This window comes from Passer domesticus, chromosome 4 (genome assembly GCF_036417665.1).
Source record: "Passer domesticus isolate bPasDom1 chromosome 4, bPasDom1.hap1, whole genome shotgun sequence".
NCBI classification, from domain to species: Eukaryota; Metazoa; Chordata; class Aves; order Passeriformes; family Passeridae; genus Passer; species Passer domesticus.
The window spans coordinates 62,102,691-62,121,464 of NC_087477.1; the positions used below are offsets into that span (position 1 = coordinate 62,102,691).

Genomic DNA, 18,774 nt, shown 5'->3' on the forward strand with positions numbered 1-18,774 from the left:
TCCTTATCAATACTGTCCTTAAAAATTATTTGTGTACAGACCGAAGGAAGCTGCAAAGGCCACATGCTCCTCTGCCAGAGTGGAATTTCCATGAAATTAAGAGACACACAGAAGTCTGCTTCCACAGTTTATTAGTACAAACAATGCATACACAAGACTGTATATTTGTTTGAAGACTGCAATAGATTTCTAATTTAACAACTCTGTAACAAAATTTAACTAAATTTGACATTTATGAAAATATAAATCTCTGATTGGGTAGGTTCTCCCAACAATACAAAGTTTACATAAAAACATTCAATATGATCTATTAGTTGCAAACCAGTTAGGAAAAATCATTCAAGTCACTTAATATACTATATTGGCTTGTACACTGAACATTCACACACTACATTAAGTTCTAGCTTAGCATTCATTTCTTGGAAATTTGTGATATGGAATTCTGATTTAAAAAATAAGATTATTCTGTTTAAATAATTTGAAATAGGGTGCGTCATCTTTAAGATATGTAAGTAGGGGAAATTTTTCTTACGCTTTCAGATGTTGTCCAGTATATTTTTTTTACTTAGGAAAATGTAGTGGTTTTTTTTACAGCATTTGTCATTATTTCACAATTTCTGCCTTGAAACTGGTAAAACTGTACAAAAGGCTCAGAACAGTTTCTAAAGCAGAAAGTGAAGGTTGTATGCATGTGAGAGTAAGAAAAACCTATTACAAACTGGACTAAGAAGGGACCTGTTGACAGCCTTTACATTTAGTGGAATATTTCAGCAGGTACACAAACAGTCTCAGAGTGTTTGGTCATTTGATCTGTATTTATCATGGGAAAGAAGAGAAACAATACTAAGGCAAATGTTATATGGACTAATACATGGCATGTCTGAAAACTACCAGGATTACTTTGGAGATATAGGAGATACTTCAGACTTTCTTACAACAAAATGGACAGCAACCTTTTAACATAAAGAAATTAATGTCTTTAAGTGTTCATCAGTAACATCCTTCTCTTTGAAAAATTTTCATTATGACCTGTACTAATACACACTATGAAGACGAAACATTTCCCTAAACCAAAAATAAAACCCCAATCCCTATACTTCCTTTAGAACTTAGGACTCTTATAATTTTTATCACAATACAGAAACCTGAAATCCCTGCATGCAATTTAAACAAAAAAGCTTTCATTCTGTTCATTGAGGTGAACAAATACTTGTTGCCTCACATGCTGACATGTTAGCAACTGACTGGCACCTACTCCTTTCAGCCCAAAGATTAAACCCAATTAAAAAGAAAAATAAAAGTAGATATTTTTAAAATGATGATGGAATGTATCAAGTGTTCCAGGTTGGCAGGTGACATCTTGTCATTGCACCATCAAGCAGAAAAGCACATTTTTGCAAGTGGGTATAAAGTTGACTGTTAGCTATAGACCCATCTAGGTGACTTGGAATATAAAATAGTGGTCTGACTTCTCACCAATTACTTAGAGCTTTAGCTCTATTTAAAACAGTCTGTCAACCACAGATATTATCACCTAACTTCTGTAATAGCATAACAATTTTGATAGTATTGCTAGAAATTTTTAATCAAGGCCCTGGTGAAATTCTGGACTAAACCTTGTATTCCGAAATTAAAAAAAAAAACCCTGCAGCCCCTTTGCTTTACGTTTGCTTTTATGTTTACAGAAATGTAAGACAGGAAAAAAACAGCTGGTCTGCCCTCTGCTGTTTCTATCTGTCTTCCAAGAAACGCACTGATTTTTACATTAATTCAGAAGACATACCTAAGCAAGTGTACTACTCAGATAAGCTCACCCAGATGGTTACTCAGTTGTCAGATGCAAAACTGTGTCTGCAATCTATGGCTGAGCACACTTTCTCATAGCAGTAGCTGTGTCTTTTGGTTGGTGTTGCTTCACTCACCTCAGCTTCTGTAACTGTAATGGGGCTATCCCTTGCAAATACTTCTGTTGACTCCCTCCAAATGCAGTCTGCAGTCACTTTGAAACTATAATTGTGACACTTTGGCCTAATCACTTGTGTTGTGTTGTTGAAAATCTGACGGCTGTTTGAAGTAGCAATTTTGATTTTCAGTGCAGCATCAACTCGATCCACTACCGTGTAAGTACCTATACTTCCATCATCAAATCCAATAATAATGTTTAAATGTCTCTGTGAGAGTGCAAGAAAAGTGGGAGTTTTATAAAGAGAACAGGCACCGATGTTTTTGCCATCTGCTAGCCTCATTACAATTAAACTAGAGACTGCACCATTGTCATCATCTTCTTCCCCACGGCAACAAATGTACACCAGGTAGCGGCCATCGCGAGACAGCCTCTGCCGCCAGATGACACCTGGAGCGTGAACCACACGAAGTTTTCCGCTGTGTAGATCAAGCACATTGATGTTCTCATCACCACGGGTTATAATTCCTAGCTTCCCATTTGGAGATATTTCAAAGTCTTCCAATTTTTTTAAGAAATTGGTAGGCAATTGTACACGTCTGCAGATGACTTCCTCTGTTAGGCTCCAGATGTTCACACTTTCAGTAGATGTTATAAATACTATAATATCTGGGCAGTCTGGTATCAACTTGATGTCCACAATGCTTGCACCATCATCACAGCAAAACTTCTTTGTTATACTGCCTGTCCAGAGACTCACTGCCAAAACTTTGTTCTTTGCCATTCCAACTACAAATGTATTTGCAGTTGTTATAAATGCATTCTGTAAGGCAACTAAAATATTGCAAACCCTATGTCCTGTAGCCAGTCTCCAAACTCTGGATGCGTTTTGCTCACAGAGAGAGACTACAAACTGGTCATTATGAGTAATCATTAGCTCTGAGATTTTTTGCCCATTAATGCGAAAGATATTTTCACCGCTAACCGTGTGCCATACATACTGGCTGCATTTATCATCTGATGTAACCATTATCTCTCCAGAAGAGGTCAGCACACAGTTTTCAACAATACCTTCATGCTTGAACACAGCTTCAATAAATCCAGTGCTGAAGTTCCACTTATGGACAGAATCTGATCCATCCAATGTGTATATTAATTCACCTCTGGCTGGCAACACCAGTCTTTGGATGGGTTTGCCAGACTTGTCAATATTGGACATAGCAGTTATGATGTCTATATCCCAGATAGAAAGGACACCACTGGTGGATAAGGATAGCAGCATGTTATGATGATTTGATTTAATTAGCCTGACTATAGTTCCTGAGATTTCCTGTAAGCTTGCCATACACTGTCCAGTATCTCTTCTCCAAACAAAAATGGCTGAGGTATTTTCCATTGAAGCAATTATACAGTTGCCATTTTTGGACAACACGGCAGATATAAAGCGCTCATTGTGTTTAGCTCTAAACTTTTCAGCCACCTTCCACACACGAGTGTCAAGAAGTTCAATGCTGAGAGCCTTACAAATTAAAATTGCACTTTGGTCTTCAGAAAGCTCTATGCTGACAACTTCGCTGTCTTCTCTTCTGCAGTCAAAGTCATCCGTAAGCTGGGGTTTTGCAATTTCCTCTGTATTCCAAACAGAGAGGCTACCCTCACTGTCCACCATCACCATTTCTTGGGCTGTGTCTAAAATGAGAAGGAATTTCACAAATCCACTTGAAAATTCAGAGGTCACAGTGGTCAGCTTCTCTCCACTGCCCAAGTGGAAAATGGTTGCGGTGTTCAAATACTGCCCGCAGAATGCATAAACTCCATCTGGAGAGCACTGCACACAGGTCACTTCGTACCAGCAGTGGAAGTGATAGAGAGGCCAACCATAAAGCAGATCTATTACAGTAACATCTTTACTGGCCTCCAGCCAAGCAAGCGCATGGTTGACTGATAACGTAAATCCATTTATAAAACTGGAGTCCCCTGCAATTCCACAGTGTTTTGACCCCTTAATTTCCACCTCAGAAAGAAGACAGGAATTTATGTTATCATACACCAAAAGAGTGTTGTTTGTTGTAGCTACTACAAGATACTTTTCATCACTACTAAGCTTCATCCCTAAGATAACAGATGGAGCAGTTGTAATTTGCCTTAGTAACTGGCGGGTTTCTACATCCCAAGTGCTAATGGAGCCATTTTCTAAAGCAGCAATAATTGTGCTGGGATTAAATGTAGGCAAAATCTCAGTGACATGCATGCAGCTGGATGACAGTGGCAGGCGTTCGGGGCTGTAAGTCACATCCATGGAGGAATGCAAAGGGACAATAGAGCAGTACTTGGGTCCATCCTTGTCACATTCTAGGAGGAGATGTCTGAGTTTGGGCAATGAACTTACTACTGGGAGAAGTCTCTGCTGCAATTCAGCGGAGAGTGAACCTGGGTATTTTACTACTTTGAACTTTATACTGCGGAGGGTACTGGCCAGAAATTTCAGCTCCTTTTCTTGAGAGTAAGTGTAAGCTAGTTCTATGTCAGAAAGTGCTTTATCAAACTGCCCTATTCTAATCATGGTGTACAGCCAGCTGAAGTTCATGATGACTCCATACAGAAGATCATCAGTTCTTCCACATCTTGTTAAGTGATGAATGAGCTCTGTCATTTTTCTGTGATTAATAAAAAAGATATCAGGTTCCAATGGGTTACACTGAAAGACCCAAGGCTGATCTGGAGCCTGCCTGTCAAAAGCCACCTGATCCATGCAGTGCTTTTCATCCTCGTTCATGCCTCTACTGGCACGGTCAGGACAACCACTCAGATATTGGTCATTGCTGTGAAAAGGTTTTCTTCGTCCACCTGACCAAACACCAAGGAAATACTCTGCCATGATTGTGTGCATTTCACGCAAGTCTTCTTCATTGTGCAGGTACAATTTCTGGGCAATTAGTTGCAAGTGCCTATTTGCCCAAAGAAGCAGTGTTACATTTTTCACCTGTCGCTCTATTAAGTACCCCTGTAAGCCCTCCTTAAGTCTTGCAATGTATATATATGGAATTCTCAGTGGGTTACTCTCTCTGAGTCTCTCATTCAGTTCATACATAACACTGTTGTCAAGGGCTAAAATATCCTCCAGTTCCATTTCACTCAGGCCAGATTTGGACATAGTGATGTAGCCAAGTGCTCTTGACAATAGTCTTGACCCACACTTGTTTTCCAGTGACCAAAACAACTGCTCTATGCTTTCGTGGACAGTAACACAGAGGGAGGACTCATCCACATCCTTGTGAGATCTCCAGTGCCTGACCTCTCTGAAGGTTAAGTTCACAAACATAGGCAGTGTGCACTTGGAGAATGCCTCGTTGACATAGATTTGTTGCCCTGATGTTACTTTCCTTTTAACTCGCAGCAGCTGATGTTTCAGTACTTGACTACACATCTTTCTGTCCCTTGCAGTCAACTCAATATAGTTACTTTCTTCATGAATAAGGCACCTCAGTTTTTGCAGGATCCCATGCTTGTTTGGCAGTGTTGACAAAATTATCCGTACTGAACGTGGAAGGTGAATGGGAAGCCACCAGAGCTTTCTACCATCATCACTATCTGTTAGCTGCTCTAAAGCATCAAATATAATCACCAGTGGCCTGTGAAATGAAGACTCATTCAAGAGATTTATGAACAAGTCCCGAAGGTCATGAATCTTTTTTGGGTAACTTTGTACGAGGCAGCGATAGTTGACTGCTAGTTGTTCACAAATGCTTTGAAGTATATTCTTCAGATCTGTACTTGTTTCAGTGGATCCCAAAAATCTTATAACTACCACAGGATCAGAATCTGGTCCCATCTCTTCTTGCAACCAGGAATAGGCCTAGAATATAGAGCATAATTTAGTGTATACCTCAATGAAGCATAGTAACAGAGTTTATTAATAGTGATAGTCTATATATGAATAAACATTTGAAAATATTACTGGTTGAATAGAAATCCTTTCACTGGCAGAATCCAAGGCAGGTGCACTGAATGAAATTCAAATAATGTATCATCTTTGTTTAGCTCAAAAAAGCTCACATCAAAGGGGACATGACTACATTTGTTTTGGCTAAGCACATGATACAGATACATTATTGAAAGGTAATATTTTTCTGCACGTGTACAATAATATGCCAAATATACGTGCTATTATTTTTATTTTATGTATGGAGGGCTGATAGATCTGTTGAGAAAAGAAAGAATTAAACTAAGTTTGCCTTTACACACAGTAATGCTCTCAACGTGACCTTAGTATATAAGACACTTATTTACCTTCTTTGCTGCTTCAGCTAACAGAAGAGTCTTCCCTGTGCATGGTCCTCCATATATGATAAGAGGGTTAATGTGTCCTATTTTTCTAGGTAAAACATATTTGTGAACAATGTTTAATGCCTCACATCTGTATTCATAAAAAGTGGAATATGTTTTACATAGTGATGAGTGTTGAAGAACTTCATCGTACAGCATGTCTGTCTCCGTGTCAAAATTCTGCTGCACTGTAGCTTGGATTATGTCAATCATGTCTTCATAGAACTGTTTACCAAGTCCTTCAATGTAATGGCTCTCCACTTCTTGGGAGTAACCCAGTTTCATGTCACAGTGGGTGACGGATGTGTACACTCTCAGATTGGACGATGCGACAATGGTAGGAATGAATTCATCCCTGAGCTTGATCAGTTTCTCATGGGCTTCAGGATCTCGTAGAAACTTCCCAGCTTTATGTACCACGTCCATGTATTTTCCCATCTCTGGAATTTTAACAAAACGCTCAATGTTGGCAATTTTCCGGATGTAGCAAACACACTTCTTTAGGAAAGCTGGTGTTTGTTTACCCAAGGCAAAATCAAGTTCATCTTCAATAGCTGAGGATGAAAAGAGAACACAGAGTCTCTGTCAACTTTTCTTTATAAACAGCTCAAGAACATGCCCTACCCCCAACAGGCAGACTCGATTGCATTTGTTCTCTGTAGAAACAGAAAAAACAAACACAGAGAATTTGCTTAGTGCTTTTGTATGGGTTTTAGTCTTAAGCAGCATAACAAACCTTTATTCCCCCCTTCAATTATACGAGAAATGCCAACAGAAATATATTTTTATGTTTGTGGAAAGGTTGACAGAACAGACAATAAATGAATACATAGAAATTGTTAGTGTGAACCTTACCAGAGGAAAGATATCTCTTTGCTTGGCTGTGTTTCATTTTTCCTTTCTCATACAGCAATTTCACAGCAGTCTTAAAAATCTTCTTAATCTCTTCTGATATATCTTGCCATTTGTTCTCATTCATGGAATTTGAAGAAGATTCCATCTTTTAAAAATATCCATAGTTAAAAAGTAGGTGTAATACATACATATACAACTTCAGAAAGAAGTCTAATATTCAAGGCAAAAAATAACATGGTAACAGAGAAACACAAACACTAACAGAAATCAATAAAAGATAAATGTTTTATACTGCAGATGATCATATTGTATTCCATTTTAGAATTTTAAGAGTTAGCTCCTTGGAGTTTTTTCTAAATCCCTAGTGTAGGCAGCTAATGCAATATTTTTCAAGAACAAGGCCAATAACACCTTTATAGAAAGAGGGTTTTGAAAATCAAGCCTGAAATAATAATAAAGCAGCAGCAATACTGCTAAAATTATTGCTCCTTTAATGAAACGTAATAATGATAATAATTTAAACTTGCATCTCAAAACTGAAAATGGGGTTCCTGGTACCTGTAATTAAGTGCCTTCTATTAGTGACCATATTTTAAAAATGCAGGATTACATGTGACATTACAATCATTCATTCATTGCTATAGTAACACTAATCTCAACTGTCATCAGAGAAGAACTCTAATACAAATTCACTAATCCTTTCAGATGGTATCTTGCAAATGCCATGCTGGTGCTTTCTGTAAAGCAGCTAGGTTTCATTTACTGCTGGTGAAATATTTCAGGGGTCTCCAGTTTCTCTGGAGTGTGGAATCTCCAGGACAAATTCCCTAGCAACTCTTTCTTGACAGAGCTGACTATCTTTTATTACTTTCTGTAAGTTTATGAGATGTATCTCTGTGTTACACCTTTAAGTTGCAACATCTATGTTACAGGTTTAAGTTATGAACATCACTTTTAAGTTAAGTTATGAATATTAAGTCATTTAAGTAATGAACATCTTTTTATTTAGTAACATATCAGTCAGTAGCTTCAGGAAAAATTCAAAGATTTAAGAACAAAAACCCCCAATAATATAATATACACTCAAAATGAAGTGAAAACTTTTAAGGACTTCATTTTTTGTACACTAAAGTATGTCCTTACGTATATATTGAATGTGTAGGAGGTAGAACTGAGCCCTGAGAAATAAATACAGTTTTTATCATCATCAATTAAAGACAAATGCATGCTTTAAAAATTATAATTAACAGTGTTGAAAAATCTTATAATATAGTTAATAAGTTAAAAGTATGATGTCTGACTCAGGACAGTGCTAAGCACTTGTTTGACAGGTTTTCTTCTATAGGGATAGAAGGGAAAATGTGTATTTCCTCTGCAAGTCCTGTTCATTGAAATCTAGCAAATGCACAGTAAAAAGCAGAAGAGCCTGAGCTCTCCATATTACAACATCAGGGAAGGGAAATCTGTACAACTGTCCCAGTAGCCCTAACAGGGCACAGATGGCCCAGGTTCACTTGCTCTAGCTATCAGAGAGCACATCAATGCAGGACTTGTGCTCCTTGGTGTTCTGTGGCTGCTCCTTCACCGTGTACAGGAAAGGGGCACCACAGCAGCAGCTGTTCAGCTGTGGACAGGGCTGTAGAACCTGAGTCAAAGACAGCAGCAAGTGCCTGGCCTTGGGGACTGCCTGCCACTGCAACGGCTAGAGAACATTTTGTGAGCAGGAGACTGTGACTTACCGTGTTCTGGTAGTTCTTCAGCATTTCTGACTTTGGTCTGAGGTAATATGCTGGCGGCACTGCGTTCTCATCCCTGCAGTACCACTCTTCTAAAATCCTTGTCTCTAGCTTGGCCTCTATAGCAGCATCCAGGATCATTTCAAATTCTGCTGACTCAACCTCCCCCGGTATTCGGATGTTCCCATACTTCTCTCCCAACAGGCCCTATGTAGTTACAGAAAAGTAGGGATTAAATTTTTCTTTTTTATTATGCAAAAAGCATTCTCGGGATCTGAATTTCCTAAAAGTAGGTCTGGTAGTAGTGTAATGACTTTGAAATCACTAGGAAGGGAAACAGATACTGTGTGACAGGAATTACTGTTAAGGGTACTGTACTGAGCTATGTTTTACTATGACAACTTAGAAAATTTCAAGTAGATGCATTGTCTCTCATAGTACTAACTAGTAGTTAAACAAAAAGCATTCAAAAGAATGAAAAAAATAGCCAATATACTTAGCATGGTATTGACTCATGTATTATTGAGTTCCATTAGTCACAGGCTGAGATTATCCTCACATGCAAAAGCAAATTGACATTGTGGCTCATACCAGCAAGGATCAGTGTTGCAGAACCACAAGCTGCTTTGCTGTCTTCTATTCTTGTTGTCTTTGCCCCAGTAGCATGCCACTGAATGAACAGTGGGGCAAGGAGCAAGCAAATACTAAGCAGAAATTGATCAAACCCAATTTTCATACTACTGCATAAAAGTAAAGGTTTGTGGAAGTCAGCTCTTAAACTGGGGCACAGGAGACATTTCCCTTAAAAAATGAGGATTAAAATACTGGTGGTGGTGGCCTAAATGTAGATTTTAAAAATAAATTTATTCTGCAGTTTACTGTCTGTAAACATTTTGTAAAAATGTGACTGTAATGTCCTACAACTTCATAGACAATAGTGTTATAGGAAATTACTGCAATCTTTTGACAATTTTTTCAAATTTGTGACCATCAGATCAATTCTGCACTTGGTCCACGGAAGTCAGTGAGAATTCTTACTTAATTTAAAATGTAATTTTTAAAAATTCTTTCCTCATTTAAAATGTATTCAGCAAAGATCTTGTGTTAATGAGAAGGAGTACTTAATGTGGAGAGGAACCAACAGTATCAGAATCCTGATTTGAATCAGAAAGGTTTCTTGGTAAAGTAATGCAAATGCAGATATAGCAGTGCCCTAAAAATGTAAATGAGCATGTTTGTAAATAATATCTAAATATACATTATTTTTAAACCACTTGTCATAATGAGAAGCTGTTTTAAACTGTTCCAGCAGAACACCCTGAAAATCAATAACTGATGACGATGATGAAGCCTGCTTCACTGATTATAAAGGCAGGAAGCAGCAGGACACTTTGCTGAACCCAGCTATGCTGGCACACAGCACTCCAGTGGCTAACCATGCCAGATGCTGCAGCCCCAGAGCAGACATCAGAGCAGTGCACCAACTCTTCCTAATCCTTCCAGGGAAAACCAGTTAGCTCAGACCACACCTGACACTGTGTCAACTAACCTGGCTGATTTTTGCCTGGAGCACACTAGGGAGAACTCATGAACTACCATGCTGGCTCTATGGCAAGCAGTTGCCACCCTCCACAGAGCAGCAATGACAAGGAGCTGCTGGACAGGAACAAGTCAGTTCTGCCCCCTGCTCAGGAGAAGCAAAGGAATGTAGGAATTGTGATAGTTCATACAGCCCAGGACCCAGTTTCTGACAAGTTACAGCATCCAGGTCCTTCAAGAAGCTTCTCCAGTAGAGAGGCTGTAGGGGAAACTTGAGTTTTCCTGGATGCCCATTCAGATCCCACCATAGGTCCATTCAGGGCACACATCAAGGAGTCATGAGAATGGAATGTATGTGTTCAGCAACCAGAATCATATAATAATAATGAAATGAAATGAAATAAAATGACCCAGTCTTTCTATAATCTAAATTTATTTTTGATTTGTGATCATTCCAGCTAGTAGCTCCCCTCAGAGAGGGCTGTGTTGCTTCACATAATGAGGTAGCTGGGGAAAATTTCGAAGCTTTTACTGTTCTGATCTACTCATAGAGCCCTGTAATTTTGGAATTCTGAAGCTGCAGAGGTTAAACAAAATATAGTATTATTTTCCTTCTTCATTTAAATGAGGTTAATAACTTATGCTGAATTGGAAAGCTTCTTCACATTCAGGTTGACATAGAAATCGCATAAATTTCTCTCAGAGGAGCTTTTACCTTGTATAGAAATTATTACTTAGAATTTATTAGGCTCCACTTTTTCTAAACGTAAGTCCAGTGGATTCAATAGACAGTTCCCTCAGCAAAGATCAATAACTGGGCCCTTCATTAACAATACTAAAATGTCAACATTATTATGTCTGATTTTAATGTATTGCATTTAATCAACTAAATTTGTTTTAGAATTATTCTGTGTACTTTTCTGCCTTTCTGGTACAGGTTATGCTGTTCTCTCTTCACTGTACTATAGTTGAATAATGACTGGTTTCACTTCAAAATGAAAAGACATGACTTTTTTTTATACCTCTCATCTGTCATTGCAAAAGACATTATGTAAATAATCTTGTATTAGGGATTATCCTCCTGACTACTTGAGCAAAACACAATAAAAAAGAACTTTGACATGATCCAGCAAACCCTAAATATAGTGCTGAGCAGGTGTATCATTTAGAGCAGGGTCATCCCAGGCACTGCACTGCAGCTGTGTTCCACAGAAGTTACCTGAGGTTTTGGTATTAATTCCTGACTCAATGTAACCATTTGAAGAATATTCTGGTAGAAAATTTTATGAGGTAGAAAACTCTTAATGGAGTCACTCCTTTGCTTTCTGGTAACTTCAGACCAGCCTCACCTACAGCCCAGTTTTACTGGCCCTTTAATGGAGGCTCTGAAACAAAACTCTTCATTTTACTGGAGAGTACTCTTCATTTACTGGAGTAGTTTTCTGAAGGACTGTGGTATCACAGCCCAGGCTGGGAGCAGGAGGCATGCTAAGTGCAGCTGTTTTCTACTGAGAAATTAACGCTGAAATGCTGGGTTACACCACATAAACACACCAGGCTCCTGGGGAACAGTTCTTCACCCAAATGCATCTTCTCTAGATGCACTGCATGTTTTCCATTAGCAGTGGCACTAGCAAATTTAAAAAAAGACTAAGGGGTATAAACAGACTATATGTATTTGCTGGAATTTTAATCCACTGTTTGTTTCTAAGGCTGCATGACAGCCTTAGGATGGGTCCATCAGCAGACCCAGGCTGTGAAAACTCCATCTTCCCATGTTAGAGGTGAGGACTGGAAGTACCTCCTTCACTTCATTCTTTTGGTGTCATTCTGGTTAAATTCCTATCTATCTGTATAAATGTAATCTATCAGGGTACCACAAAACCACCCAAACCTTAGAGGCCTCAATAAGAATCTCAGAACTTCACTTTTCCTTCAGGAGCTTCAGTGTCTAAACTGCATCTGTGTCAGAGGCTTGCAGCAGTCTCTGGAAATATTTGCCCCATCTCCATTTCCCTATGCATTCAAGTAAATGCAGATTTCTTCTTAGAAAAATAAAGAAAAATGAAGCAACAGGATTGAAAGTAAACAGAATTTCTCACAATCTGCATGTTGTTTCATACTTAGTCTGTAAACAAGAATTACCATTTTCAGATCCTTTTGAAATATATTATAGTACTCAACAGTAAGAACCCAAAACTTCAATTTGTGATAACAACATTGTAGCATTTTGATGATTATTATAGGGAATTATTTTTAAAGGGAACAGTAATGTTTACACTGTGTTCACTATCAATAGACAGTTTTATATGCAGGCTCGTGAACCAAAACCTCCCACCTGATGAGTCATTTTCCTCTAATAGTAAAAAAACAAATTAAAAACTCATTAGATTGAAGGTGATTGAACTGTATAAGACGACCAGGCTGATAAATGTAAAAAACCCTCAGCAACCATTTGTGTCTAACTAAACTTCACAGAACTTACACAGAGCAGCCTCAGCAGTAGCCTTGTTAGCTTTCACAGAATCACAGAATGGGTTAGGTTGGGAGGGACTGCAAAGATGATCTACTTCCAAGTCCCCAGCCTTGGGCAGGGACACCTTCCTACAGACAAGGCTGCTCAGAGCTGCATCCATTGTTGTTTCCATCAGGAGTGCTTTGTTGAGGCTGAAATCACTATTAAATAAAGGTTAAAAAACTACTGTCTGTATGATGGGAAGTATTTTTCATTCTAATATTCTTGGTGTGAAAAGACATCAAAATTATAGGTGCAGTCACAATCATGATCAAAAGGAGGACACAAAGAAAATTTAGATTTAATCTTGATATATGAGGGATTCACATGGCATGTTGTATGATTAGTTCAGACATTATCACTAAAATATTCATAAATTCTGATCCATACATTATCTTAAAGGAGAACAAGCTGAAATTTTAGATATATTTAATTCCAGCTAAGAGATATGGTGGCAATTTTAATAAAAAACAGCTGTCAAATAACAGCAAATTATATTAATTACTGACTGCTTTAATTAATCTTTTTTTACGAAATTATATATTGACATCTGCAAATGAAGACATTTGACAAGTCAGATTTGTAATGATTTATGGAGTGGTTTCAGGTACTTGCCATCTTAAGAGGAACAATTTTTTTGCCATTTTGCCAACAGAGATCTGATCCAACGATCTTTTGCTGAGTTACTTGGAATCAGTCCTGTGTCTTGGTCTTTGCAAAGACATGTGACACTGAAGTGCATACATATGGCCTCTCTGTCTGTTCTCAGAGGAGTCCTGGACTGCCAGCTTTTTGAAGAATAAGCATTCAACAAATCATTTTTGAAGGAATGAAACCACAGATAATTTTTTAACAATATACTTCCTTGTGTACAGGACTAAGCACTCCTTAAACAATTTGGTTTTGCAAGATCCATGAGAAATTAGAAGTATTATTGTCCCCATGCAACACAGGAATTAATTGCAGGGAATTAAGCCTGGGCTGGGACAGGTATGCAATGGTTAGTCATAACCACATAGTGGAAGCAGATTTCCTAATTCTCAGCTCTGTCATTCTTACAGAAACTGCTCACTACTGAAGGAGGAAAGCCTTGACCCCTTGTGATGACATCCTGAGTGACTTAACATTTCAGCCTGCTAAATTAATATAAGCTTAGACTAAGATCACTTATTCAAAGTAGAACAGCTCCATTAGGAGAATGAGTTTTTCACATTATTGAAGAGGTGCTCAGTGCTTCACACTGTGGGCTGAAAACTGGAGGGATTTAAGTGTTTTTAAAACACAGTGGGGTACTAAGTTCACCTGTTGTCAGGGGTTAGGAAAGGCTGGTCTTACTGATGTCCCAGAGGTGTCCTTCTACCCATTCCCAGGAGAACTGTGGACTGTGGATTGCAGTCCAGATCATGCCATGCCTCAGCAGGAGGCCTCGCATAGAAATCTGGTGTAGCTTGTGGGCAATCACCTGGAGCAAAGCATGGAATAACAAAGCACACCCATGGTGCAAAAGCCCAGTTTCAAAACCTCTCCTGAACTGGAAGAAGGACAAGTCTGTGGTGACCAGGTATAAACCCCACTCATCAGGGGTCACAGTCACACATCCAATGCCCTGCTACTGCAGCTCCTTTCTGTGCAAGCAATCTCATAGCATTGAATATTAGCAACTGAATATTAATTGCAATAGAAACATGAATGTTATCTTTCCACGGTTTGCATGACTAACAAGGGCTACAAAGTCCTCTGGATCCTTCTCTCCCCAGTGGTCACTTACTATTCATTGCCTTCCGTTTATCCTGGGGCTAGAGACCTAACTCCTGGCACCCTCAGCCTTTGCTTTTAGGCTTCCTCCCTTTTGTAGTAAAATCCTTCTTATGAAATAAAACCTTTTTTCCTCTTTAAAGCCCTACCTTTCAGTCAAACAGCCATTTTTTCTCAGACAAATAAGTTTTTTTCTCTACTGCTTACTGGGATGTTCACACATGCATTAAGTGATAAAATGTATGTTACTATGCAGTGGATAAGACTTCTTTAGGCAAAAGAGACACATAAAGAAAAAAAAGTAAGGGAAATATTGACATTTATATTTAGGACCAGTCTTAAAAGACCTCAGATTTAATCCAAATATTTTTTTCTAAAAAGCATACTTACTGTAACCAGTTTCCAATACCCTTCAATCTCTTTCAGTTGCTATATTTGTATGTATGGAGACAGAATCACTTCAGCGTCACTGCAAGAAATGCTCCATTGTTTTCAAATCTTACTTTTTACATGCATGCTGACTACATTCTATGTCTTGTCTTTCATATTGCATTTGGAGGTGGTGAGACAGCACATTTGCACGTGCAAACCTGCCTAGGAAGCCATTCAAGTTGAGGAAGGCACACAAAATTGTAACATGTTGGCATCCTCGTCTGCAAATATACAGTAAACCACATTTTGAAAATCTGAAACAAATAGTCAGTATACCAGCTTTTAAGTGCCTTTTATTTAACATCCCATCCTAAGAAATTTAGTACAACTATAGCTCTTTCTGGTTTCTTGCAGGTATATGGTAACTCTGTTCTAACAATATGCTGTAGAAATCACTTATCTGATATCAAATGTGCAGGTCCAGCCAGACATATTTTTTGGGGAAAAAACCCCAAAACTAAAATAACAGGATTAGCTGGGTCCCTGCCTGCCAGGCCTTGAAACCAAGAATTTACTACCAAAAAACAAACAAAAAAGAATGTCCTATTTTATTATTTTTTATAACTTAAGGGAACAATAGCCAACTCATTTCAAATTCAAAGCAGAAATTATAATGGCTAAACAATAGTGAATCATCAGATCTAAAGCCAGAAAAGTATGTTCACTTCAATTTATCTCAATGGAATATACATGTTAATTGCTTGTTAGGACAAACTCCAAGCTGCTGTACCAGAAACAAAATCCAAGGTTAAGAAAGCTGTAGTTACTATGGTTAAACTAAGCTGATTTCTAGGAAGCTGGAGTTCCAGAGTAGATGGTGCCCAGGAAATGTCCTGAAAATAACTACCTCTACTCCTTTTTATTGTACTTCTAGCTGCAATGAGGTACAGTGCAAGGACCTCACAACAGAAACACAGGGAGAATGTCCTCCAAATAAATACATTTGATGGCTTTTCTTGCCTATCGAAGGAGAAAAGTTATGTTGTACTGGTATTAAGTCTCCCAAAAATACTACCACTAAAAATTAAAAATATGAAAAAAACCACAAAAATGTCATAATCTGTGATTTCTGAGATGTACAGGTCAAACTGTCCTTTAGAGCAGCATTTTTCTTATCTGCCAAGAGCTGTAAGGCAGTGCAGCTTATCAGACAGAACAGTAGAGCTGCTGTAGATCTCCTAAACTCCCTTTCCTACTTTTACTACATCTCAGTATGGAAACTTGTAAGTTCCTGATACTTTTGCCACTGATTCAGACTGCCTCTCTATAAAACGAGGCTAATGATAGCTTGCAAAATAAGCCTTTTATTTTGAGTATTTCTATTTTGATATGCAAAGGATGTGTATTTATGTACCAGCAGCGATGGAACTGTTATTTTACACTGTTTGTCAATGATACCACAGGCAGTATCAAACATTTTCATTTGCTTTTTCATTCCATTTGCTTCAACCTATGGAGATATGTTGAAGCTGTGAATAAATAGAATTAAATTTAGAACTTCAGCTGACTGTAGAAAACACAAGAAATACAATTTTTAATTGAAGTTGCTGAAGCGAATAGGAAACTGAAGGCATAATAAAGACATTTTTACACTGAGAATTGTTTTCCCACCTGCCCGGATACATATTTATGTTCCCTGGCTTGAGAAATATTGCAGTGTGTTGTTTCACAGAACCATGCCCTAATTTCTGTTTTCCCTTTTTCCCTGGAGGCGCCGCAGGAGCACCCTGGGGAGACTATATGAGTTTCAGAAACTTGAGAAAGGTCTCGGTTTCAATTTCATGAGAAACAAAAAGGACTGTTGAACTACCTTGTAAGAAAACTGACTGCATTTGGGACTGGAAGCATGAAGTGCAAGTGCTGAAGTGTTTTGCTTGTGAGTACAGTTCCTGACATAAAGGGTGTAGAAAAAAAAGAGATGGCAAAGTTTCTTGATGCTTGACCTGTCTTTCAGACAATTAAAGAGAGCAGTCAAACCTGGCTGTAAATGAACCAGTTCCCTCAACTCTGAACTAACTTCACCCACAGTGCAGTATTTTAAATCTCAAAGCTTTTCCCAAGTGGTAGGGAGATATGAAATAAGGATGAGTAATTTCTCAGGACATAGTGTGTAGGAGCTACCAGTCTGTCATACAGATTGAACGTGCTTCCTCAGAAGAAATTCATGACCTACTTCCTTGATACAGTTTGCTTCTTCAGTACTCTCTCCTGGCTGAGAAAAGTTCAATGGTCTTCCTCAAAAATGTCCCTGTCTTCTACAGGATCATGCAGCACCAAATTCATCCTCTTGCTTTTTCCTTCACTGCTTATTATTGCTGGGTCTTTGATCAGCCTGAGCATAGATGCAGGTGAGAAAAATAAGTCAAAAAGATTATATTTAGGGAAGAGGTCAGCGAATAAAGATAGCATAGAGGAAGAACTGGAGATTTTTGCCTACCTCTGCCTAAAGATCTGAGGTGCTCACTCACTCTGATTGTCTTCTAAACAAATGTGTTATTCTCACTTTGCTCTATTTTTGAAATTGCATGGGAGATTTCTTGACAGGCATGTATATTTTTCCTTTCACATAAAGCTCAGGACCTTGCAGGTAATTCCTACTGCAGTCCAGATTTCTGTCAACTCTCTGACAGGTCCTGTAACACTTGACAAGAGTGGAACTGGGTAGAAAAACAAATCAAAAGGGTAGGTTTACTAAAAGACTGTTGCAAATAGCCCAGACTGAAGTCAATAACCTTGTCTGTGAAATCACTGCCCTTCTTACAGCGAATGGGGCATGCACCTTTGTTGGAAACAGCAATGAGATCAATATTGTCTTTTAGAGGAAGGCATGGTGGTGTAACCTTCCCTGCTTGGTAAAATAATCACAACACTCATCCAAGCCAGAAAGAATTGTGATTTGAAACCCTGTCTTGCATCTCACAGGCGAAGAGTGGCTAATGGGAAAAAGCTTCTCCTCCTTCTGCTGTTTAATGTGCCTTCCTGAGTACCCAGGGACACAGGTATCATGCAGTCAGAAAGGAGGAAAATACTCTGAGCCTATCAGTGTAGTCCCTGGGAGGACAGGCTTCTGGACCCCAAACATTGGAGTCAAAAGCTGGCACTCCTCCACATTTTTACTGCCCTCTTTGGTATACTCTGTATGCAAGAAGGGGCCGTATCTTTATTTTCTATGAAATATGCTCTTGTATTTATCAGAAAGGCAGCTTAGTTTCTGCATTCTCATTTTGGGATGGTATTTATGTGTTAAACGGTGAGGCAAAGAGCATAGATCAAGCTAAAAATGAAATAGTGCCTTTCTATTGGGATATCTTCATGACTTTTCTAACACTAATTTTTACATAATACATTATCTGATTCACAATTAATGGTAAGCATACAAACAGTGACTGTTAAGTACTGCCTGCAGGTAACGGGACAGATCATTAGCCAAAAGTTCAAAAATTCTGCAGCAAATGTCCATGGAAATGAAAAAACATAGCAAATATATACATATATATATCCCACTCACCTGAATGAAAACACTGTCACGCCTGTGCCATGCATTTTATGACTGAGAGGCAGAGGATACAGCCTGCCAAAGCACGTGGCCAGCTGGTGAACTGTGTTTCCAGCCAGGAGCAGCACTGGTATACCAAAGTGTTTTAAAACAGTTTCAAAGTACAAAGTAATTTCTGTACTATGCAAAAGAGCTAACAAGAAAAGAACATGCAATT

At 38.5% G+C, this 18,774-nt stretch overlaps 1 protein-coding gene across 7 annotated transcripts in view; it reads right to left on the reverse strand.

The window, feature by feature from the left end:
- Nucleotides 1–114: 114 nt before the first annotated feature.
- Nucleotides 115–18,774, reverse strand: part of NWD2 (NACHT and WD repeat domain containing 2) — a 51,063-nt gene continuing 32,403 nt past the window's right edge. For 4 of the 7 annotated variants that reach the window (XM_064418426.1, XM_064418427.1, XM_064418428.1 and 1 more), the window contains 4 exons: nucleotides 8,824–9,027; nucleotides 7,085–7,229; nucleotides 6,194–6,783; nucleotides 115–5,759 (listed from right to left, as the gene is read on the reverse strand). In XM_064418426.1, the coding sequence (XP_064274496.1) occupies nucleotides 1,827–5,759; nucleotides 6,194–6,783; nucleotides 7,085–7,229; nucleotides 8,824–9,027 (4,872 nt within the window). In that variant the 3' untranslated portion in view covers nucleotides 115–1,826. Of the gene's footprint in view, nucleotides 5,760–6,193; nucleotides 6,784–7,084; nucleotides 7,230–8,823; nucleotides 9,028–17,234; nucleotides 17,719–18,774 lie in introns of all 7 variants that reach the window. The other 3 variants (XM_064418431.1, XM_064418430.1, XM_064418432.1) reach the window with 2 other exon arrangements.